Below are 24,481 nucleotides of genomic sequence, written 5' to 3' on the forward strand. Positions count from 1 at the left end.
GTGACTGCATCAACGTTCGGAACATGCTTTTAAATCTGAATCATTTCAATGAATGGCTTTCATATTTAGGATGTTTTTTTACTGGATGAAGTCTTTCAGCAACACACCATAAGTACCATAACTGAGATGTCATGGTCATTTGGAACTTTGTTAAGGCTTTTCTTTAGTTGCTTTTTAACAGGGAATTATTTTCAAAGGATTGCTTTAATATTTGATATGAGTGTCCAGTGAGCAAATGTTTTTGTATCTCTCTGTTTATAAATGTGATACTACAGCAAGGTATATACTGTAAAATGAGTGTTATTCACGGGAGAAAATTTTCGCAATATTAAAAATACAGCCATTTCATGTTAAAAAACAAATAGCTACATGTACAGAATTTTATTTAAGTACATAATATAGTGTTAGTAGTCTTAACACTTGATAGTAACCCATTCTGAGTGACTCTACTGATAAAAAGAGTGCTGCAATAACACGTCTTTTTGGCCTATCCATGGCGCATTCTATTAATAAATGTAATCCCAGATGTGGTTCAATCAACACTCCAGCAAGTGTGAAGAAATAAACACAAACACTTGTGCTATTCGTTAAAATTGTCTCAAATGTTTTGTTCCTGTACAGTAATGCTGAAAAAAGCTTTTGTCTTGTGGTTGACATTTATTGAAACTTTACAAAACAGTGTTCCTTATTTTGATTGACCAGTTAAAAATAGAAAGCAGTACCGAGTGAGAAGCACGTTGTCCAAATTCTATTTTGAACAATAACAAAACAAACTTTGTTATTTGTTTCATAGCAGTTGGCTGTGTTGTGTGTTTATTGTTTTACCATATTGGTAGCACAAGTATTGTGTCATAAATGTACTGTGCTGGGTTATCTTCTTTTTTCTTGCAATTCGGCCTATTCGCATAAGTGTAATATCCGCGGGTTAAATAAAAAACGCAAAAAAATCCAAAATTACAAACACATGAATAATACCCATTTTACAGTATGTTTGACAAATATAAAGGTGGGGGTTTTTTTTAAAAACAGTTTTAAGCTACTAAGGAAATGTTAATAATTATGCTCTAAATTCAATAGGGTTATGGAATGTAATACAAAATGTTATAGGAATTTGTTATTAGACTAATGCTACGTACCTACTTTAAAAAAAAAAAACCCTGTCTACCAGTTATCACAGCTTTCAAAGTCGAGGCGATAAACATTGTGCCCAAAATCATCGTGCCCAAATAAGTACACACAACTCTACAGCAGCTGTTAATGACAGTACTGAACTAAAACCAAATAAGTACACACAACTCTACAGCAGCTGTTAATGACAGTACTGAACTAAAACCAAATAAGTACACACAACTCTACAGCAGCTGTTAATGACAGTACTGAACTAAAACCAAATTAGTGAGATCTAAAGCCTGGTTATGTAGATTAATTTATGTTTTCACTATTCAGCATATGATATGAAAGCCATCATGGCTTTACCATTTATGTTTAAATGTGGCTCACTGTTGAAATGTTTTCTAAAATCCTTTTTCAGCCAATGGGACGTAGCTTTCAGGTAGAGCACTTGCATGGGGTATGACTAATAACCAATAAAAGGAAGGAAATGTTTTCTAAAATCCTTTTTCAGCCAATGGGACGTAGCTTTCAGGTAGAGCACTTGCATGGGGTATGACTAATAACCAATAAAAGGAAGGAAATGTTTTATTTAATCCTTTTTCAGCCAATGGGACGTAGCTTTCAGGTAGAGCACTTGCATGGGGTATGACTAATAACCAATAAAAGGAAGGAAATGTTTTATTTAATCCTTTTTCAGCCAATGGGACGTAGCTTTCAGGTAGAGCACTTGCATGGGGTATGACTAATAACCAATAAAAGGAAGGAAATGTTTTCTAAAATCCTTTTTCAGCCAATGGGACGTAGCTTTCAGGTAGAGCACTTGCATGGGGTATGACTAATAACCAATAAAAGGAAGGAAATGTTTTATTTAATCCTTTTTCAGCCAATGGGACGTAGCTTTCAGGTAGAGCACTTGCATGGGGTATGACTAATAACCAATAAAAGGAAGGAAATGTTTTATTTAATCCTTTTTCAGCCAATGGGACGTAGCTTTCAGGTAGAGCACTTGCATGGGGTATGACTAATAACCAATAAAAGGAAGGAAATGTTTTATTTAATCCTTTTTCAGCCAATGGGACGTAGCTTTCAGGTAGAGCACTTGCATGGGGTATGACTAATAACCAATAAAAGGAAGGAAATGTTTTATTTAATCCTTTTTCAGCCAATGGGACGTAGCTTTCAGGTAGAGCACTTGCATGGGGTATGACTAATAACCAATAAAAGGAAGGAAATGTTTTATTTAATCCTTTTTCAGCCAATGGGACGTAGCTTTCAGGTAGAGCACTTGCATGGGGTATGACTAATAACCAATAAAAGGAAGGAAATGTTTTATTTAATCCTTTTTCAGCCAATGGGACGTAGCTTTCAGGTAGAGCACTTGCATGGGGTATGACTAATAACCAATAAAAGGAAGGAAATGTTTTATTTAATCCTTTTTCAGCCAATGGGACGTAGCTTTCAGGTAGAGCACTTGCATGGGGTATGACTAATAACCAATAAAAGGAAGGAAATGTTTTATTTAATCCTTTTTCAGCCAATGGGACGTAGCTTTCAGGTAGAGCACTTGCATGGGGTATGACTAATAACCAATAAAAGGAAGGAAATGTTTTATTTAATCCTTTTTCAGCCAATGGGACGTAGCTTTCAGGTAGAGCACTTGCATGGGGTATGACTAATAACCAATAAAAGGAAGGAAATGTTTTATTTAATCCTTTTTCAGCCAATGGGACGTAGCTTTCAGGTAGAGCACTTGCATGGGGTATGACTAATAACCAATAAAAGGAAGGAAATGTTTTATTTAATCCTTTTTCAGCCAATGGGACGTAGCTTTCAGGTAGAGCACTTGCATGGGGTATGACTAATAACCAATAAAAGGAAGGAAATGTTTTATTTAATCCTTTTTCAGCCAATGGGACGTAGCTTTCAGGTAGAGCACTTGCATGGGGTATGACTAATAACCAATAAAAGGAAGGAAATGTTTTATTTAATCCTTTTTCAGCCAATGGGACGTAGCTTTCAGGTAGAGCACTTGCATGGGGTATGACTAATAACCAATAAAAGGAAGGAAATGTTTTAAAATCCTTTTTCAGCCAATGGGACGTAGCTTTCAGGTAGAGCACTTGCATGGGGTATGACTAATAACCAATAAAAGGAAGGAAATGTTTTATTTAATCCTTTTTCAGCCAATGGGACGTAGCTTTCAGGTAGAGCACTTGCATGGGGTATGACTAATAACCAATAAAAGGAAGGAAATGTTTTCTAAAATCCTTTTTCAGCCAATGGGACGTAGCTTTCAGGTAGAGCACTTGCATGGGGTATGACTAATAACCAATAAAAGGAAGGAAATGTTTTATTTAATCCTTTTTCAGCCAATGGGACGTAGCTTTCAGGTAGAGCACTTGCATGGGGTATGACTAATAACCAATAAAAGGAAGGAAATGTTTTATTTAATCCTTTTTCAGCCAATGGGACGTAGCTTTCAGGTAGAGCACTTGCATGGGGTATGACTAATAACCAATAAAAGGAAGGAAATGTTTTATTTAATCCTTTTTCAGCCAATGGGACGTAGCTTTCAGGTAGAGCACTTGCATGGGGTATGACTAATAACCAATAAAAGGAAGGAAATGTTTTCTAAAATCCTTTTTCAGCCAATGGGACGTAGCTTTCAGGTAGAGCACTTGCATGGGGTATGACTAATAACCAATAAAAGGAAGGAAATGTTTTATTTAATCCTTTTTCAGCCAATGGGACGTAGCTTTCAGGTAGAGCACTTGCATGGGGTATGACTAATAACCAATAAAAGGAAGGAAATGTTTTCTAAAATCCTTTTTCAGCCAATGGGACGTAGCTTTCAGGTAGAGCACTTGCATGGGGTATGACTAATAACCAATAAAAGGAAGGAAATGTTTTATTTAATCCTTTTTCAGCCAATGGGACGTAGCTTTCAGGTAGAGCACTTGCATGGGGTATGACTAATAACCAATAAAAGGAAGGAAATGTTTTCTAAAATCCTTTTTCAGCCAATGGGACGTAGCTTTCAGGTAGAGCACTTGCATGGGGTATGACTAATAACCAATAAAAGGAAGGAAATGTTTTATTTAATCCTTTTTCAGCCAATGGGACGTAGCTTTCAGGTAGAGCACTTGCATGGGGTATGACTAATAACCAATAAAAGGAAGGAAATGTTTTATTTAATCCTTTTTCAGCCAATGGGACGTAGCTTTCAGGTAGAGCACTTGCATGGGGTATGACTAATAACCAATAAAAGGAAGGAAATGTTTTCTAAAATCCTTTTTCAGCCAATGGGACGTAGCTTTCAGGTAGAGCACTTGCATGGGGTATGACTAATAACCAATAAAAGGAAGGAAATGTTTTATTTAATCCTTTTTCAGCCAATGGGACGTAGCTTTCAGGTAGAGCACTTGCATGGGGTATGACTAATAACCAATAAAAGGAAGGAAATGTTTTATTTAATCCTTTTTCAGCCAATGGGACGTAGCTTTCAGGTAGAGCACTTGCATGGGGTATGACTAATAACCAATAAAAGGAAGGAAATGTTTTATTTAATCCTTTTTCAGCCAATGGGACGTAGCTTTCAGGTAGAGCACTTGCATGGGGTATGACTAATAACCAATAAAAGGAAGGAAATGTTTTATTTAATCCTTTTTCAGCCAATGGGACGTAGCTTTCAGGTAGAGCACTTGCATGGGGTATGACTAATAACCAATAAAAGGAAGGAAATGTTTTCTAAAATCCTTTTTCAGCCAATGGGACGTAGCTTTCAGGTAGAGCACTTGCATGGGGTATGACTAATAACCAATAAAAGGAAGGAAATGTTTTATTTAATCCTTTTTCAGCCAATGGGACGTAGCTTTCAGGTAGAGCACTTGCATGGGGTATGACTAATAACCAATAAAAGGAAGGAAATGTTTTATTTAATCCTTTTTCAGCCAATGGGACGTAGCTTTCAGGTAGAGCACTTGCATGGGGTATGACTAATAACCAATAAAAGGAAGGAAATGTTTTATTTAATCCTTTTTCAGCCAATGGGACGTAGCTTTCAGGTAGAGCACTTGCATGGGGTATGACTAATAACCAATAAAAGGAAGGAAATGTTTTATTTAATCCTTTTTCAGCCAATGGGACGTAGCTTTCAGGTAGAGCACTTGCATGGGGTATGACTAATAACCAATAAAAGGAAGGAAATGTTTTATTTAATCCTTTTTCAGCCAATGGGACGTAGCTTTCAGGTAGAGCACTTGCATGGGGTATGACTAATAACCAATAAAAGGAAGGAAATGTTTTCTAAAATCCTTTTTCAGCCAATGGGACGTAGCTTTCAGGTAGAGCACTTGCATGGGGTATGACTAATAACCAATAAAAGGAAGGAAATGTTTTATTTAATCCTTTTTCAGCCAATGGGACGTAGCTTTCAGGTAGAGCACTTGCATGGGGTATGACTAATAACCAATAAAAGGAAGGAAATGTTTTATTTAATCCTTTTTCAGCCAATGGGACGTAGCTTTCAGGTAGAGCACTTGCATGGGGTATGACTAATAACCAATAAAAGGAAGGAAATGTTTTCTAAAATCCTTTTTCAGCCAATGGGACGTAGCTTTCAGGTAGAGCACTTGCATGGGGTATGACTAATAACCAATAAAAGGAAGGAAATGTTTTCTAAAATCCTTTTTCAGCCAATGGGACGTAGCTTTCAGGTAGAGCACTTGCATGGGGTATGACTAATAACCAATAAAAGGAAGGAAATGTTTTATTTAATCCTTTTTCAGCCAATGGGACGTAGCTTTCAGGTAGAGCACTTGCATGGGGTATGACTAATAACCAATAAAAGGAAGGAAATGTTTTCTAAAATCCTTTTTCAGCCAATGGGACGTAGCTTTCAGGTAGAGCACTTGCATGGGGTATGACTAATAACCAATAAAAGGAAGGAAATGTTTTATTTAATCCTTTTTCAGCCAATGGGACGTAGCTTTCAGGTAGAGCACTTGCATGGGGTATGACTAATAACCAATAAAAGGAAGGAAATGTTTTATTTAATGACGCACTCAACACATTTTATTTACAGTTATATGGCGCCAGATATATGGCTATGGACCACAGATATTGAAAGAGGAAACACGCTGTCGCCACTTCATGGGTTACTCTTTTCAAGTAGCAGAAATGGACCTTTTATATGCACAACCCCACAGACAGGATAACACATACCATGGCCTTTGATATACCAGTCGTGGTGCTCTGGATGAAACGAGAAATAGCCTAATGGGTACAACGACAGGGATCGATCCCAGACTGACCACACATCAAGAAACTACTGAGCTACGTCCCGCCCCCCCAACCTCTGGAGAGTGATCTACTGACTGAGGTAGATTCTGTAGTATGTGTGTTCCGATCTACTGGAAAACTGATATGCACTATAAAAGATTCCTTGCTGTCGTTTTAGACGATGTGAGAAAATAACTGTGGTTTTTTCAGACAACAAATAACCTTATCTGCTAGACATCAATTAGCCACAGGCGCAAAATGTGCTGCTGTGGTGTCATTAACAAAACATTGCTTTATCTTTCTCATCTCCATATCATGGCATGAATGAGTGAAAAGTCAAACCTTTAGCATTACAGGGGAAAAGGCTGACAAGTGATGACTGTACATAGCCGAGTTCACCAGAATCATCACACGCCAACAATTGTGTCAAAGCCTCAGAGATCTTCGGAACATGCTCCGGACACACCTTACACAGATGTGGCAATTCCTTTATAGCTTGTTTTCTGATCTGTAACACACAAGTAGTAAAAAATCACAAAGTGCAAGTTGTATAAAATTACTAAATATTTTTTTAAATATACGGGCATCACCAAACATTTTTGAAAAGGGTTAGCTTTCATAACAAACTAACACATTTTTATGGATTTAAAGAATAAATGTTTTAAAAATAGAAATAACAAATCATTGTCATTGCCAGCACTGCTTGTATACTAAACTGTGATGGTCAATGTAAAAATCAACCAGGTAGGGGTCAGTATTATAGCAACTGAAACAGCAGGTGTCACAATCATTTAAAGTGACAACCACTAGTTTTTAAACACTATGACACATTTTTCACTATTAAGCTGTTTTTGATCATTTCAATTAGAAGTACTTACATTTTATTGTTTAGAATATGGATTTTCGTATACCTGAAGTGCTTCTGGTAATCCAGGATTTTTGCAATATCCAAAAATGCATTTTTCATAATTCTAAAAAATGCATGTTCATCTGAGAAGTAATAGTTATCGAGACAAGCTCTAGTTATTTTTTGACAGTACACATGTATTTCCACATTTAAACATCACATACTTTAACTTCTATCTGTTATAACCGTATCCAAATGTGTCGTTAGTTTTATAGAGTAACCTAGCTTAGTGTCCATTAGCTTAGTGTCACAGGTTCAAACTGGGGTCTGCTCCTTTAAGTCAAAGTACCAGCATTTTATGTTGCTCAAACCGTAATGGGAATAACAGTGTTCGAGATTAACGGTATCCCGATATCCCGGGGATACCAGAATTTAATTTTGGATACCAGACTTCAAGAACCCAGTATCCCACCGGGATACAATATAATACTAAATTCTCAGGTGGGATACCAGATTTTGAAATGTTAGTATCCAACTGGGATACTGCCCCAAAATTTTAATCTCGAACACTGAATAAGATAACAGAACTGTATAATTTACTTACTGTAATATCGCTGTCTTCACACAAGTCAAACAAAGAGTTGATAGCTTTTGTAGCAAGATCAGGGAAGTACTTGAAGAAGCGTGCAATAAACTGAGCCGCAAGTCTCTTTTCACCAGTTGAACCTTTAACAGCCTCCAAAAAAGACTGGTACTCTTCTAGATGCTAAAAAACAGAGTGCATAATGGTATAAATATGTTTTATAAGGTCAGACTACAGGAAAACTATACAACCAAACATTAGAATGCCAAATATATAATATATATGATTTTGGGTTTTTTTTCTCATTTGATCATCATCATGATGGTTTATTTGTTTTCCCCTCACTGGCCACTGGGATCTAACAATGTACATATTTGTGGAATACTAGTATATTTATGACTACTAACATTTGCTTCTTTTTTTTAAAAATAATATCAGCAAAGTAATCACAGAAGTGAACTCGTCCCTTTTTTTAATGGTTACAATTAAAGTCCTGGTAAAGAAATTCACAGGGTCGGTGCGGGGTCCTTCATATATATATATATATATATATATATATATATATATATATATATATATATGTATATATATATATATATATATATATATATATGTATGTATGTATGTATTGATGTATTGATGTATGAATATCTATATATTGTATGTATGTCGAGGTTGACTGTTACATACATAGATATTAACGCACTGGCACAGGGGATAATTAAATCCTTTCTGGCCTCACAAATTGTCCCATGCCGTTGCTGGGACTCGAACCAGTATGTATGTATGTATGTATGTATGTATGTATGTATATATATATATGTGTGTATATGTGTATATGTATATATATGTATATATATGTGTATGTATATCTATATATATATATGTATATATATATATGTATATATATCTATATATATATGTATATGTATGTATATATATATGTGTATGTGTATATATATATATATATGTATATATATATGAAACCTGTCTAAACCTATATATCTAAATATAACACACTCACACACCAGCTTCAAATCAATGCATCACATTGTGGACCTCATACTGTATCACCATATTGTTACACCTCTAATGTTCAAATAAAATCATTATTTTATTTTTTTTAAATAATTTCATGTTTTTTAATTACCATGACAAGTATGGATGGGTATTATAAGATTTATATTTTGTCACAATTTATAGCAATATGGTATCCCCAGGGCATAAAATTTGATTTTTTCAGACAAACGATATGTCGTTCGTGTGGTTTTAGTGTTTGCACGAACGATTTTCTCCAGTGGTTCAGATACAAATGAAAAGGTTAACCGGCAATGGTAATCAAATGAGAATCTAAGATGGGTGATTTTCGTAGCTTTTCTCCAAATTCCTATCATAAATACTAAATTATTATTATTATTTGGTATGCTGGGACTAACTTGAAAGCTGCCATTTACATTTCAGCACATTACCCCATCGGTTCTGTTACAGGGGAGTACTTGTTGGCACAAAACAATAGTCTGAATGAAACAGGGATTTCCCGGAAGCATTGAGCTTCCGGGTCTGAATGGAAAGACCTGAAGTTCTGCGAATCCTCGATTGATCCAATCGATGCTGCAACTCAGTGTTTCATCATGTTCTAATTTCCACTTCGTTATTTTAAAGTCCCTTATTAAACATACTATTTTCTTCGCTGTGTATGTCAAATTTTAATAAATTGATTTAGCAAGGGTTGTATTTGTTTTCATTACAATACATGTTTCAGAATTAATGCATATATTTCAACATAACGACACAGGTGTCAAAAAGTAAATAAATATACAGAACTTCACATACACTTTTTTCGCTTCCTATTTATTGCACAAGTTTATTGTGCGCAAGAATATTTATTACATACCTATTCAATCTTACTATAGTGATAAAGCCTTTTGAAGCTGTGTAATAAATTTATTCTGTACTGCACATATGTGCAATCTGGACTGGAACTTTTAAATGGGGAATTCCCGTTTGTTTTTATAGCGGTTAGTGCCTTTTATTTACTTCCGTCATATATGATTTACAAATGATGTCATAACTTATTTGAAACATTACACAAGGCTGCCACAGAGTATGATTCGAGTTTTGATCATAGATTTAACAAAGTGTTGTTATGACGTTAAATTAAAAACCGTTTTTGTAAAACATAAAAGAAGGTACGCGGTCTCGTGGTATATATTCTTGCACAAAATAAACTTGTGCAATAAATAGGAAGCGAAAACAACGTATGTCAAGTTCTGTATATTAACCACGAGACTACGTAGTTAAGTTGTGACGTCATTTGTAAATCAAACCGATATGATGTGGAACAAAAACAAAAACAAAAAAAAACAAAAAAGGGATTCCCCAAATAAACGTTCCGGTCCAGATTGCATTGTTACATTGTTTTTTTCTCACACCTGCAATGCTAGGCCTGTTCTCTTATTATTTTATTCCAAAAATAGTTATATTAGCCAAAACACGTCAGTTTACATTTTCTGACGAGCGATTATAGTTTTTGCATGAACAATCCATCGTTCATGTCTATATTGGTTTTGCATAACAAAATCGTTCATGCCAAATTTTATGCCCTGGATCCTTGTTTCACAATACATATTATAATATATTATTTACAGCAGTGTAAATCGATTTTAAGGTGGATATTAACAAACAAAAAAACAAACATGATCCAAGTTAAAGTTTATTATCTAAAACATGAAATACAGAAATATTTTGAGTCTTTAAATAGTTAATATTTTGTCAGCCCTTCCTCTGTTTTGTCCCACATCTATGTACACAGTTAAGAAACCAACCACTGCAAATGCCCATTTTCATTCTCTGCAGCATTTCTTTTTGCCGTGGACTATATTGCATTTTTTTCTCACAAGAGATGTATTTTTTCCTTATTCTAAAAATGCTTCAATAATATTCACAAACTATTTGACTGGTTCCCGATGTGGCTATTTGGTTTACCGTGAAGCGCTTAAACCAGTTTAGTGGACTGGGTTTTTTTGCTAGGTCTGGCTGAAACTGCTGAACTCGACCCAGCATTAAAGCGAGTTCCAACTAGGTCATTGCACTCTTTTGACTGTTCATAGCATGTGTATTGCAGGGACCACTGGATTGCAAGGGGGTGACATCTTATACAGTGTTGAACCGTGGCTATGGTGCGTTCAAGGTGTTTTATTTTCAGTAAAATGTTTAGCATACACTCCCACAAGTCACTTGAAGTGTTATGGTCAACCTGATGATAAGATATTTGTAGATATACATACATACAGAGATTGTTCCGATATCTTAATAAAAAAAATTCCAAAATTTATATTGGCTAAATACGCTACCCTTTTCTACCGATTTACTTGGGTTTGAAAGGGGGGCATTTGGTCTTGGTGACAGATTTCCTCACAGAAATTATGCCAATATTACAGAAAATTATTAAATTCTTTATCGCATTAAATATATTCTGACACTTTGATGTAATATAATTAAAAGATAAAGATTGAACTAGCATTCCAGTGCAGCCTGACTACGCTGTATATGATAAATTGTCATCCCCTTACAACCCGATTGTTCCCGATCGTGCACGTGTCATTCGCGTCAGTGTTCTCGCTGGGTGAAAATTAAAGGAGGGCGGCCGGTTGGCACCACACCCTTCAAAAAAAAAAAAAAAAACCCACCCAAAAAAAAAAAAAAAAAAAAGGGGGGGGGGGGGGGGGGTAGTTTGGTTATCATATTGTTGTGTGTTGGTAGACTTTGAGAAAAGACATACTCCTTATTTTGTCTACAAAAAAAGTGCAAAGGGGTTTATAAAAAAACTTGTCTTTTAATTGAATCGAAAATGATATCGGTCTGACATTCACGGGCAGTTCCGGTTTTGCTGGACCGATCAAAGTTTTAATATTATTATTTTAATAAAGATTTCAAGATATACGAAAAACAATAAAGATGTTTGTAAAGTGATCTCCTAATGTCAGATACATTTTTGTTATTTCAATCTTCATCGAATGAATCGATCGCTGTGATAAAATATTATCTCCAGCTGATAAAAAGTAGTTTCGTTTTTGTAAAGGCAGTGTATATATTATTTGGCACTCAAGATAAATGATTTTAATGATAAACACTACCACTTCCGTTGTTTTTATAAGCCCTCAAAATTAAAAGTTTACAATATTTTATAAAAAACTGCTGAATAAACAGAATAACAGAAAGTAAAAATCATCAGTTTCAACCAATTACATCTGCAACTAAGGACAAAATATCAAACGATAGTTAGTGGAAACAAAAGACTGAATGACCGTTCTGATCATGTGACAAATTTGGCGCCAAATAAGAGGGTTTTTTTCAATCGGAGATTGCCGAATCCGTAAAAAATAAAATGTTTTCATTGCTTACATAAAATATAACTTTTATTGTGTCTATCAAACATAGAAATGGATACAGATATTGGACAAAATAGAGGCTGTTAAAACTACTGTTAAATTATGTTACGGTAACTGTCGTAAATGTTTCGTCAATTGCTTTTTCGTACACAATGCGGCACGCGGCTTGTTTCCTTTGATGTCCAGTGTGCAGACTGATAGTTTTTTGTGTGGAAAAAAGTGTGCATTTGGAAATAGCGGAGATAGGTGCTGGAAAATAAAGAGGGGCGCTCAAAAATAAAGGAGGGCGGGGAACGTGAAAGGAGGGCGGCAAAATGGAATAGCGGGGCGGGGCGCCCCGCTTAAATGGAGCAGCGAGAACACTGCGCGTGTTAACTGTTACGTCACTTTTGGTCAACAAATACTGCCACTGGTATTTGTATGGCGTTGGGCATATGGTTAAAGACCACACAGATATTGAGAGAGGAAACCCGCTGTCGCCAGTTCATGGGCTACTCTTTTTGATTAGCAGCAAGGGATCTTTTATATGCACATACTACGGCCTTTGATGTACCAGTCGTGGTGCACTGGCTGGAGCGAGAAATAGCGCAATGGGCCCACTGACGGGGATCATCCCAAACCGACCGCGCATCAAGCAAACGCTTTTACCACTGGGCTACGCCTCGCCCCCGGATTACTGTCTGAGACCAATTTACATAAAGTATGCACAATCGCTGCCTACTAAACAGTAATTAAAGATTACATTACACCTATGTTTGATGTTAAATACCTTTATATCGATCATTTTCGAGCTCCCTGATAACAATTGTTTTTACATATTAATCACTAATACACACACTACAAGTAGAAACCTGACAGCTCCACTTCCCCCTTTCAATAATGTTCTGGTTAAATATGTAGCTGCAAACTACAGGAAGAAACCCGACAGCTCTCCCTTTCAATTATGTTCCGGTTATACATAATTGCCACAAGGTTTCTTTCTGTAGTGTATCATCTGTATGTATTAGTGATTAATATTATGGAAATTGTTTTATCAACTATCAAGGACCTAAAAAATGATCGATGTAAAGGTATTTGACATCAAACATGGGATTGTTGCATTAGAGCGGGCAACTTTGACTACCGTTTGGTAGGCAACAATTGTGCATAATTTATATAGATTGGTCTCTCGACAGTAATGAGTGTATAACTGTCCAAATCATCCAAATGTCTGTCCAATGCACATTGTATACCAGTCAATGTGCAAAAAAGGAAATGTGTTGGCAAAAGTACATACTGCCAGCGATAGAAATTGATGCTGTAAGTTGCCGTAAATCTTATAGACAATTCTGAACATAATATTACGGCTAATAATTGACTAAAAATGACATCGATTTATCGAACAGGGGAATTGGACGAAAACACGTTACTTCATTATACAAATGCAACAAAAGATTAGAGATTAAAGCATATAATACCTCCCCAGCTTTATCTTTTGCATCAGCCAGCACACCAAAGTTTTTGTAAAGATTTTCAACGGTAGTCATTATTAATTATCAGTTTGTTTTTCTTGAAAATAAACAACGACGCCTGCAAAACGCACCGCTACATTCGTAACGGAAGTTGACAATGTATTGCTGCGCATGTAAAGTATTTCCGGTAATACCTAATAACGCAGAATACGTACATGGATTCGGAACGGATTCTAAATAACAATGCGTCGTTTGTGCCCCCCCCCCCCCCCACCACACACACACACCACCACCACCACCACCACCACACACAGTGACACATTCATTGACATTGCACTCATCACAGAGGTGGTGTTCAAAAGGAGTGTACATTGTTTTGTGTATCTGGTTACTTAAACGAAGTTTAGATTAGTGAATTAAGTAGGGTTTCCAGTACCATTTGTCTTTCTTTTTTTCTTTTTTATATATATATATTTGTGTGTGTGTGTGTGTGTGTGTGTGTGTGTGTGTGTAATATTTAGACTTTTTTGAAACTGGTTTCGATACGAATTCATTATGAATTAGATAGATTGGGTTATTAATAATATTTCCCTTTAAGATCTAGTTATCAATATATGATTATAATGTGTCAGTGTTCGACAAATGTACTTAGCCCTTGACTCCGGCTACTGAGTTTTTGTTTTGGTCAGGGCTAGTAGAAATTTGCAACAGTAATACATAGTAGGGCACTAGCCATATATGTGAGGGCTAAGTTGTTTTTTTCGAACATTTGTCGAACACTGAATTTGTGAAGTTAGCCAACATTAGGCTATTTCTTTGTCTAGAGTAAAGGTTCACCATTCGTGTCAGCGCTCATTAGAAGGGGATATTATAGTATAGTTTGTGAAGTATGTTTATATAAGTTTAGAAGGAGATTTTCAGGTAGAAAAGTGTCTATGTTTCGAAGAAATAAAATTGCCACCCCATATTTCACCAAGATAACAGGTTCAATAAGAGCGGTGAATAATTTATATGAACTATCGGTTAGTATATTAATTGTAGCTTAATAAATAAAAAATTAAGGTGATAGTCTAGACTGCCTAATTCATTTCTCAAATTGCACACATTCTTTAAAATTGTTACTTTGGGCAACATCTATTCCGAGATAAGCATATGTGTCTGTTATGGATACACAATTGACAAATTCATTCACTCATTGATTTCAACTTATTTTCGTGCTTATATCCAAGGTTCAAGCACGCTATCCCAAGCACACACCTAATCTATCTGAGCTGTCTATCCAGGACAGTGGGTTAGTTGTTAATGGTTAGTGAGAGAGAAGAGGGTGTAGTGATCTTACACCTACCCATTGAGTCGTTAAAATTCTTCCTGTGTTGAAGCTGGTACCGGGCTGCGAACCTAGTACTTACCAACCAATGGCACGACACCACCGAGACCCATTTTGCCAGATTGAACCATGTAAGCTTTTTTCTCTCTTTTTTTGTATTTCCTCCTTAAATAACATTTTTTGTTTTGGTTATGTCACTGCAGAGATCATTTTCTTTACAATATTTGGAAGTTATTCAGGGAGTTATTATAAGCTATCTGGATTTTCAGATCTGAAAAAACATATAGCTAAATAACATTTTATCAAGTGAGATCTTATTTTACGGTAATATTTATTTTCTCAATAATTTTATAGTCATTAATGAACATATTAAAATGGGTCGGTGATAAAATACATCCTTGCTGTGGTCCAATGATTAAATGAGGTGGTGTTGAGCAACCTTTATTCGTTTGAACACTATATAGTTTTTGTTATATATCCATGTTATATAGACCTAGGTGCGTGTGAATGTGTTACTAGTGGTTGGGGGCGTGTGCGTATTCAGAAAATTTTGCTGGGGGTCAAGACTGTGGCGAGTGAGGGTTTTTTCTTTTTGTTTTTGTTTTTTGTGGGGGGTTTTCGGGGGGGGAAGGGGGAGGGTCATGCTGCAACGAAAAAAATAGGCTTATGTTAAAGAGAAAATTCGCAGGAGCAGGGGTGTTTCGACTTCAGTACTCTCGTGCACACGCGCTTTGTGCGTGTTGGTTTATGTGCTCGAATGTATGTGTGCACGTGTATATACCTGTATGTATGTATGTATGTTTGTGTGTGTGTGTGTGTGTGTGTGTGTGTGTCTGTGTGTGTGTGTGTGTGTGTGTGTGTGTGTGTGTGTGTGTGTGTGTGTTTGTGTGTGTGTGTGTGTGTGTGTGTGTATCTATATATTGTATGTATGTCGAGGTTGACTATTACATGCATATATGTTAACGCACTGGCGCAGGGAATAATCAAATCCTTTCTGGCCTCACACCGTTGCCGACACTCAAGTCGTTTAAAAAAAACTTCTGAAAACACATGTGTTTATCCAGTACTTTTAATTATCCAGTTTCCCTCCTCTTAAGAATTTATAACAACTCATATTTATTTGTTATTTTAGTATTATCCTACCAATTGTTTTACTATGTGATTGTTTTAACCATGTCATTTTATATATGTAATGCGCTTTGAGCATACATTAGTGTGGAGTTTAGCGCTATATAAAAGTTAGTTTTTTTTAAAATTTATTATTATTGTTTTTTTTAAATTATTATTACCTGTGGCACCGAATTGGCACCGAATTGCCCGCAACTTGCAGATTTGCCACGATACGTTTTGAGCTATTAGGACGTGTGTGTGTGTGTGTGTGTGTGTGTGTGTGTGTGTGTGTGTGGAGGTTGACTGTTACATACATATATACTAACGCACTGGCGCAGGGGATAATTAATCCTTTCTGGCCTTACAAATTGTCCCATGCCGTTGCTAGGACTCGAACCCATAGGACCGAATCGCCCGCAAGTTTGCAGACTTGTCACGATATCTTTTGAGCTATTGAGGCATCCATAAAAAGGATGCTCTTTAACTCAACTATATGCATGGGGTCTACAAGATACGCGGTCGATCCCGCTTACGTGCATGAAACAGTGGACAGACCTGGCACTGGCTAGTATGTATTGATCTATGAATATTTATATATTGTATGTATGTCGAGGTTGACTGTTACATACATAGCTATTAACGCACTAGCGCAGGGAATAATTAAATCCTTTCTGGCCTCACAAATTGTCCCATGCCGTTGCTGGAACTCGAACCTGTGGCACCGAATCGCCCGCAAATTGCAAGGCTAACCACGATGCGCTCTGAGCTATTGAGGCATCCAGACATGTATGTATATATGTATGTATATATGTATGTATGTATGTATGTATTGATGTATGAATATCTATATAATGTATGTATGTATGTATGTATGTATGCAATGATGTATTGATGTATTGATGTATGTATGTATGTATGTATGTATGTATGTATGTATCTATGTATGTATGTTGTATATATGTATGTATGTATGTATGCATTGATGTATGTATGTATGTATGTATGTATGTATGTGTATGTGTGTGTGTGTGTGTGCGCGTGCGTGGGTGCGTGCGTAGGTGCGTGCGTGGATGCTTGCGTGTTTGCGTGTTCCTAAGTACATATCTACAAAACGACAATCACAATATCACTAATCTAGCTGAGTCTCTACGGGAGCTCTAAAAGCAAATTGCCTATCTTTGTGTGGGGGGTTTTCAATATATTTTCTGGGCCTATTTTGGAAGAGGCTTCTCCGAGTTTCCTACCATTTTGTTTTGTTTAAGCTATCAGTGTTATGTGTTTCTGGTCATGCTGATGTCTGTAGTAACTCAAACTTCATTTTGTTTCCTAATTTATATTTTTTCGTATTTACAAAATTATTTGATATGAAGGTAAAAATTGAGTATCGACTGCAACAAACAGGACGACCCATAAAGGATATTCAGACAATGTAAATCGTTAACCATAAATCTCGTTACAACATGTGCAACTAATACATTTACAACTGCTTTTATATGATCGAAATACCTTAAGTGATCTATAATTAAAAACTGTTTTTATTTTAGTTCTTTTAGTCGCGAATCGCCCATGCTTTTTATGGGGTTCCAGGGGCATGCTCCCTCGGAAAATTTGAAATCTCTCAAAGCCTAAAATGCGTTTTCCTGGCATCTGGAACTTTAAAATTTGAAAACAATGATTTTTGATTATTTTGTAAATTCTATTTTTGTTATTAAGGATTTTTTTTTTTATATTAAAATAATGAAATTCTAGCACACAACAGGAGTTACGGGTATTGACCCGAGGTATATGTTAAATATTTTCGGCAATTGCTTATTACAGAACTATAATTATATTAAATTAGAATTATCAGAAATATGATCTGTTCCTTTAATAATGAACATATTTATGAAAAACGAAACGCATTACCTTCTTAAAAATTGTATTATCACGAATCGCCGCAAATACTGCATACCCCTATTACAGGTGTAGTCCTCATATTTTCAGCAAAATATATTGCCTAAGGCATTGCATCCTGTTTCATATTCTTGTCACTGATGCGTCGTATCATCAAAATGGCATCTACATGTTGATCGTAAAAGTTTTGAAATACTTGGAAATAGCCAGCATGATAAAGCAACTTAAATCCCAAAATAACAGAATAATATTGCTTGATATATATACAGAAGCCAGTGTCGATTTGAATCCCTATATAAAGATTAAGGCATGAACAGGATTACGTTTTTGTTGTTAACCTTTTATTTCTAACTTTGGTTCAAGGTGAACTGCTGTCATAGCCATGTAATTATCGAATGCTATGAGGTCATCAATATATCAAAAAGTACAATTAAACATTTTCGTTACATGTAGGTTCCTTTGTTTTGATTTTGCCAGATTAGTCAGACATTCTGAATCATGTACACTGCAGCTTTAGTAAGGTGAGTGCTAAATGACGAAGACAAGCAAATATTGTTTCATGGGAGAGTTGCAAATGTTACAATCAAGAATTTGTACAATATTTAAAAAAAAGAAAAAAAAGTAAAAAAAAGTGGACCTCATCTTTTGCAGGAGGGTTCGGACAAACCCCCGACCACACACACACACACACACACACACACACACACACACACACACACACACCCTCCTAAATACGGATCTGTGACATACAAAACATATTCTCCACCATATAAATTCAGATTCCGGAACAGGACGAGCACTATCCAAAACAATTTTAAAAAAATAAAGACAATTTGCCTCTCTTGACCGGACGTAATTTCTTCCAACAGATCATTTAACCAGAATTTGTTTTATTTTTATAACTTGCTCCGAGTTCGTTCAACCTTGGTCAGTAAGCAGCAGTATGCACCACCATGGCCAGTAAGCAGCAGTATGCACCACCATGGCCAGTAAACGTCAATACACAATTAACATGTGCCAACAGTTAGGTCTCACACCTCTGAGTATGTTTAAAGGGACTGACCCTAGTTTCAACCCGTGGAAATTAACACTGCGTTTAGTTAATCTACAAACCTGTAACACATTTGGATAAAGTTACAACTGAGTGAAACATGAGTCTGTGACTTTGAAATGGTGAAATACCCTCTAAAAATAGACTAAAACTCGACTCCATAACTGTTACTTCTCAGACGCACATGCGTTTTTAAAATTATGAGAAATGTCTTTTGTGGTATTAAAAACACCAGAATGACAAAAAAAAACCCCACAATGTACGGAAATTGATAAACTAAACCATAAAATCTAAGCAAAGTATGATTTCTGTTACCAAAAACGACTATAATAGTGAAAAATATGCCTTATTGTTGAAACACTAGAGTATGTCCCTTTAATTGATAGTTCTTTGCTCGATAGTTTTCCTTCAACGTGGGAATGACATGGTTCACTGATCTAGCATACCGTTTTGTTAACATGTGCATTGCCTTTATAAAATATAATTACTAAAATTAAGACCAACTGTTATTGGTAAAACGTAACTGTCACAAAAGTACAGCCTTTAAATTGAAAGAAAAATGTTGGTACAAATAAATGTAAAAATTCAAAATGTAGTTAAGAAATGACTTTTTAAATCGAATTTTTTTTTTTGGGGGGGGGGGGATGGGGTATTTTTTTAAATATTTTTTTAGTATTCCTTTAAAATTATTTTTCACACGTATATATATAGAGGATAATAAACGAGTTACCAGTTATTATCAAATGTATATACACACACACACACACACACACACACACACACACACACACACACAAATCTGGGTTATCGAAGTCTCACTGAATACATTACTTTTATATTATAATTAAGTAACTGTATGTATGATAATGTAGGAGAGGGCCTAGTAAGTTGGCAAATTTGTGCCCATTCCTTTTGCTATTTATGTAATTAAATATGTATTCAATAATAAAATAATAAAAACCCAGTGTTACAATGACAGCAAACTCAGGGCTGTTCCTTTAAGATAATGGTATTTAAAGTTTACAACTCTGTAGTAATGCAAACATTATTAACTAACAATCAGTTAGTCTACCATAATAACTGGTTGTATTTTATTGTGTCAGTGTGACTTTAACATATGAGCCCTTTGTAATACTGACTCCATTTAATGTTTTTCATAATATGACGTCTTGTTCACAATGACTCCACATTATTTTAGTATCTTTATTTACTACTTTCTATTTATTGGTCAGTTTGGCATAATATAGTGGTGCAATAACTAACTCGATCGAAACAGCGGTGTATAACTATTATATGTTGAAAGTTGGCCCGAGTAACCTAATTTAACATAACGTTACCAATTTATATATATAGCTGGATTAGTTTGCAGTTAAGACGTTCATACTCTAAATATATATAATATGGGTTAGCGCAGATAATCGAAAAATGTGTCGAATGTATTGAGTATATACACTACTCTTATAACAAAATTTCGTGTTTCTTCTCACCAGTTGTTTGTTGAACAAGGTAGATATTATGGTATTGAAAGGTCGCAACGGAAATGTCAGATGTGTAATCAGAATGATATAGAGGATGGATATCACTTTATTTTGAAATATCCATTGTACGTGCAATTACGATCAGTATATAAAAATACTACTGGCGCAAACCATCTGTGTTTAAACTTGTGCAATTATTGTCCGTTCAAAACAGAAAAGAATTATGTAATATTGGTAAATATCTTAAAAATGCATTATAATGTTTACGTTCTCAACATATACTCTTCAAAAGAAGAAACGCAAAACCACATTGTCGTAACATTTGGAGAATTGATTTAATTATTGAATGGTGAGTCCGATAATTACCAAATGTTGCAGGATTGTTCACAATTCACTCTAGTCCATTGTGAGTAAGTGATAGGACACACCACCAAGGTCAAGGTCATCTGGAGTCAATACCGGGTGTGGCCTCCGCGTGTGTTGACAACTGCCTGGCACCGCCTGCCCATTGAAGCAACCAGAGTACGGATGACGTCCCGGGGGATGGTGGCCCACTCGGCCTGCAAGGCTGCTGCCAGCTCGGGCAGGGTCTGGGGCTGTGGTTGTCGCTGTCGGAGGCGTCGGTCCAACTCGTCCCATAGATGCTCAATTGGGTTCAAATCCGGTGATATCGATGGCCAAGGAAGGACATTAATGTTGTTGTTCTGTAGGAAAGCCGTTGTGAGACGTGCTGTGTGAGGCCTGGCGTTGTCATGTTGGAACACTGCGTTGGCGTTGGCCATAACTGGAACGATGTGTGGCCGGAGGATCTGGTCAATGTAGCCCTGTGCATTCAGGTTGCCCTGCACGTGGACCAGGTCAGTTCTGCCAGTGTGTGAGATGGCTGCCCACACCATGACACTACCCCCGCCGAATCTGTCCACTTCCTGCACGCAGTTTGCCGCATAACGTTCACCACGACGCCTATACACGCGACATCTTCCATCATGACGTCGGAGCAGAAATCGGGACTCGTCACTGAACCACACCTGTCTCCATCGCAGTTGAGGCCATTGTCGATGAATCTGGCACCACTGCAGTCGGAGTCGACGGTGTTGTGGTGTTAAGATGACACCTCGAACTGGACGTCTGGCACGAATTCCTACCTCACGTAGGCGGTTCCGTACGGTCTGGTCGGATATCCTGCGCAAACCTGGTATTGCTGCGGCTGTGGAGGTGGCAGTAGTCAATCGTTCCCGAAGGTGGCGTACCCGGATGTAGCGGTCCTGCCCAGGGTAGTGACCCGTGGTCGACCGGATCTAGGGAGGTCACGTGTTGATCCATGTTGCTGGTAACGGTCCCACAGTCTGGAGATGGTGCTTGGGGACACATGGAATGCCCTGGCAACGGCCGTTCTGGATTCGCCTGCGTCTAGTCGGCCGATGGCATTGTTTCTCTGCGGTTCACTGAGACGTGGCATGTCCTGGATTGTCAACTGTCGGCCAGATACAGAGGCCAGGCAAGCGAACACCCTGCACTTTTATACTGTCGGTGTTCATGTTGCACGTGCAGACAACGCACGTGCAGTGGTGACATGGTTTGCACGTGGCTGCGTTTTTGCGAATATTCACATTTTGGAACTTTATTGTACAGTAGCTGCGTTTTATCGAATGTAACCGTGGGAATGTGTTTGGGACATGCAATGACCTTATATTCACAAAGCATGAACCGGTAGGAAACATAAAATCGGAGTTATAACCCATTTGTACCCTTTTGCGTTTCTTTTTTTGAAGAGTATATTTGATTGTCCATCCTCCAATTATGTACCACGTGTCAAATGTTATTGATTGGTATATAACATGTAATGCCTATGAGCCGGAAGGCTTAAAGCTAATAAACTATATATACTATAGGCGTATCTTGTTAGTTCTAACTCGGAAGGGTCGATAACACCACAACGCTCGAATCAAAAACGAAGTCCCAAGTTACAGTTACACGATGGTGAACGAATGGTTAGGTCGAACTACCCGATGGGTCAAACACTTTCTCGAGTACACACACATGGAACTTAATCAAGCATCACCTCAACCAAAAAAGGTGGAAGCAGTTGTCTGTACCGACGGAGTTTAAATGTCACACAGAGTTTTTATATATTCTTTATTTTCTGGATATTTACCAAGATGGCATGAATAAATTACTTATGAGGAGCACATCAGCATGATTTCAGCTCCATATTTAAGTACCAAACATTTCCATGCAGAATACATTAAATATTGATTAATATTAATGACAGTGTTACTTGTTGTCATATATACTCTGAATACATAGAACATATTATATATTTTAGTGTTTTGTATTCACGAAATGATCACAATTACAATGTACTTGCAAATATAATTATAAACCATCATGGGCTCTGTGAATAGAACTGGAAGTGAACATCTGCAAGAAAATTAAATTTTATATTTCTCCGACTCATATCACACACAGTATAAGAGTTAGGTTATTGTGTCTTAAGTTTTTGTTACACTTTTGATTATCCAATAGAAAATATTGCTCCAACCACATCCCTCACATGTCGGTAAGTACGCCTACCTACACATAGACACGCACGCACACAGATTGATAGACAGCCAGACAGTCAGTTACAGTATCGTAACGGAAAAAAAGAAGACCGTGTCGAAGTCAGCGTTTCGTTACCATGGTTATCGTATCTAACAGACAAGCAGGTGGACAGGCAGGTAGATATAGATTTACACGCCTACATATAAAAACACAGGCCTATAGGAACCCTAATTGGTGTGAGCACAAGCTAGATTGTTTTCTTTATTTATAAATAGTTGGAAAATGAAACGTACATTCTCGTCCTCGAGTGGGCTGACACAGCCCCACCCCCACCCCCAGCACCACCCACCCCATCCCCGTCACACGAGCCTGAGACAGGCAGACAGGCAGACATATAGATTGATAATGATTAGAATGGCCCCTATATTGACCGAGTTTTCATTTATTTTATTTTTTTGCTCTCTCCAAGAGTGTCAGTGACAATGTACTTATGCATGGGCGTACATAGGATTTTGAAAAGGGGGGTTCCAATACATAGGATTTTGAAAAGGGGGGTTCCAAAATAGATTGCAGAGATATTGGGCATATATTTCTATGTTGAGTAAATATAATAATGTCAGATATCAATGTCAGATATATTAAATTATTAAAAAAAAGCGATTTCACGGGGGGGGGGGGGGGGGGGGGGGTGGGTTCGGTCGAACCTATGTACGCCCATGTTATGAATACGTGTATATCAATTGTGAGTCATTGGTATAACACAAACATGTAGCCTAGATACAAACCAGTGTAATAACTCGGTCATACATTGCAGTATCGCGTAGGCCACGAATCGAGAAGCATGCACACACGGGGTAAACAGACAAATATGCGCCCCATTGTCGCTGTAATTGACTTTGACCTCGATATAATTATTTAAATTTTAAGTACCATCAGTTATACATTTAGGCATATGTACATATTTCATTGTATTTGTGTGGTGTCGTAGGTGAATGAGGACGGTGTAACGTACAGGAAGCGCGGGGAGGGGGGGGGGGGGGGTCCTGATTGATCTGTACGCCCTCTCCTCCTTTCAGGACCATGAAATTAAATTATTTTATCATATGAAAAGTAAAATTATAACCTCAAAGTCGTATAATGGCGGTTTCTCACCAAAATTATTTATTAACGTTTGTTTTCGAATGTTAACATACCTTTAACTATATTATGCTCAGAAAAATGCCAACAAAATAATTTAATTTAATGGTAGAAATTATTTTGTTTTGTTCTGGTACTTGTATCGATGATATAGCACCTTTAAACAATCTAAAATATTTCTTTAAGCCCTTTGCTGATAAAGCTCTCTGTCTGTCTGTCTATGTCTGTCTCTCTGTCTGTCTCTCTCTCTCTCTCTCTCTCTCTCTCTCTCTCTCT

General features: G+C 36.9%; 1 protein-coding gene across 1 annotated transcript in view; it reads right to left on the reverse strand.

Annotated features, from left to right (window-relative positions):
• LOC121381313 (apoptosis inhibitor 5-like) overlaps window positions 1-13,810 on the reverse strand; it is a 36,616-nt gene extending 22,806 nt beyond the window's left edge. Inside the window, exons 1-3 of the mRNA XM_041510571.1 lie at window positions 13,672-13,810; window positions 7,845-8,006; window positions 6,736-6,901 (exon numbers count right to left, since the gene is read on the reverse strand). Coding sequence (XP_041366505.1) covers window positions 6,736-6,901; window positions 7,845-8,006; window positions 13,672-13,740 — 397 coding nt within the window. The 5' untranslated portion in view covers window positions 13,741-13,810. The remainder of the gene's footprint in view (window positions 1-6,735; window positions 6,902-7,844; window positions 8,007-13,671) is intronic.
• Between the last annotated feature and the right edge of the window lie 10,671 nt (window positions 13,811-24,481).

This window comes from Gigantopelta aegis, chromosome 9, assembly GCF_016097555.1.
Source record: "Gigantopelta aegis isolate Gae_Host chromosome 9, Gae_host_genome, whole genome shotgun sequence".
NCBI classification, from domain to species: Eukaryota; Metazoa; Mollusca; class Gastropoda; order Neomphalida; family Peltospiridae; genus Gigantopelta; species Gigantopelta aegis.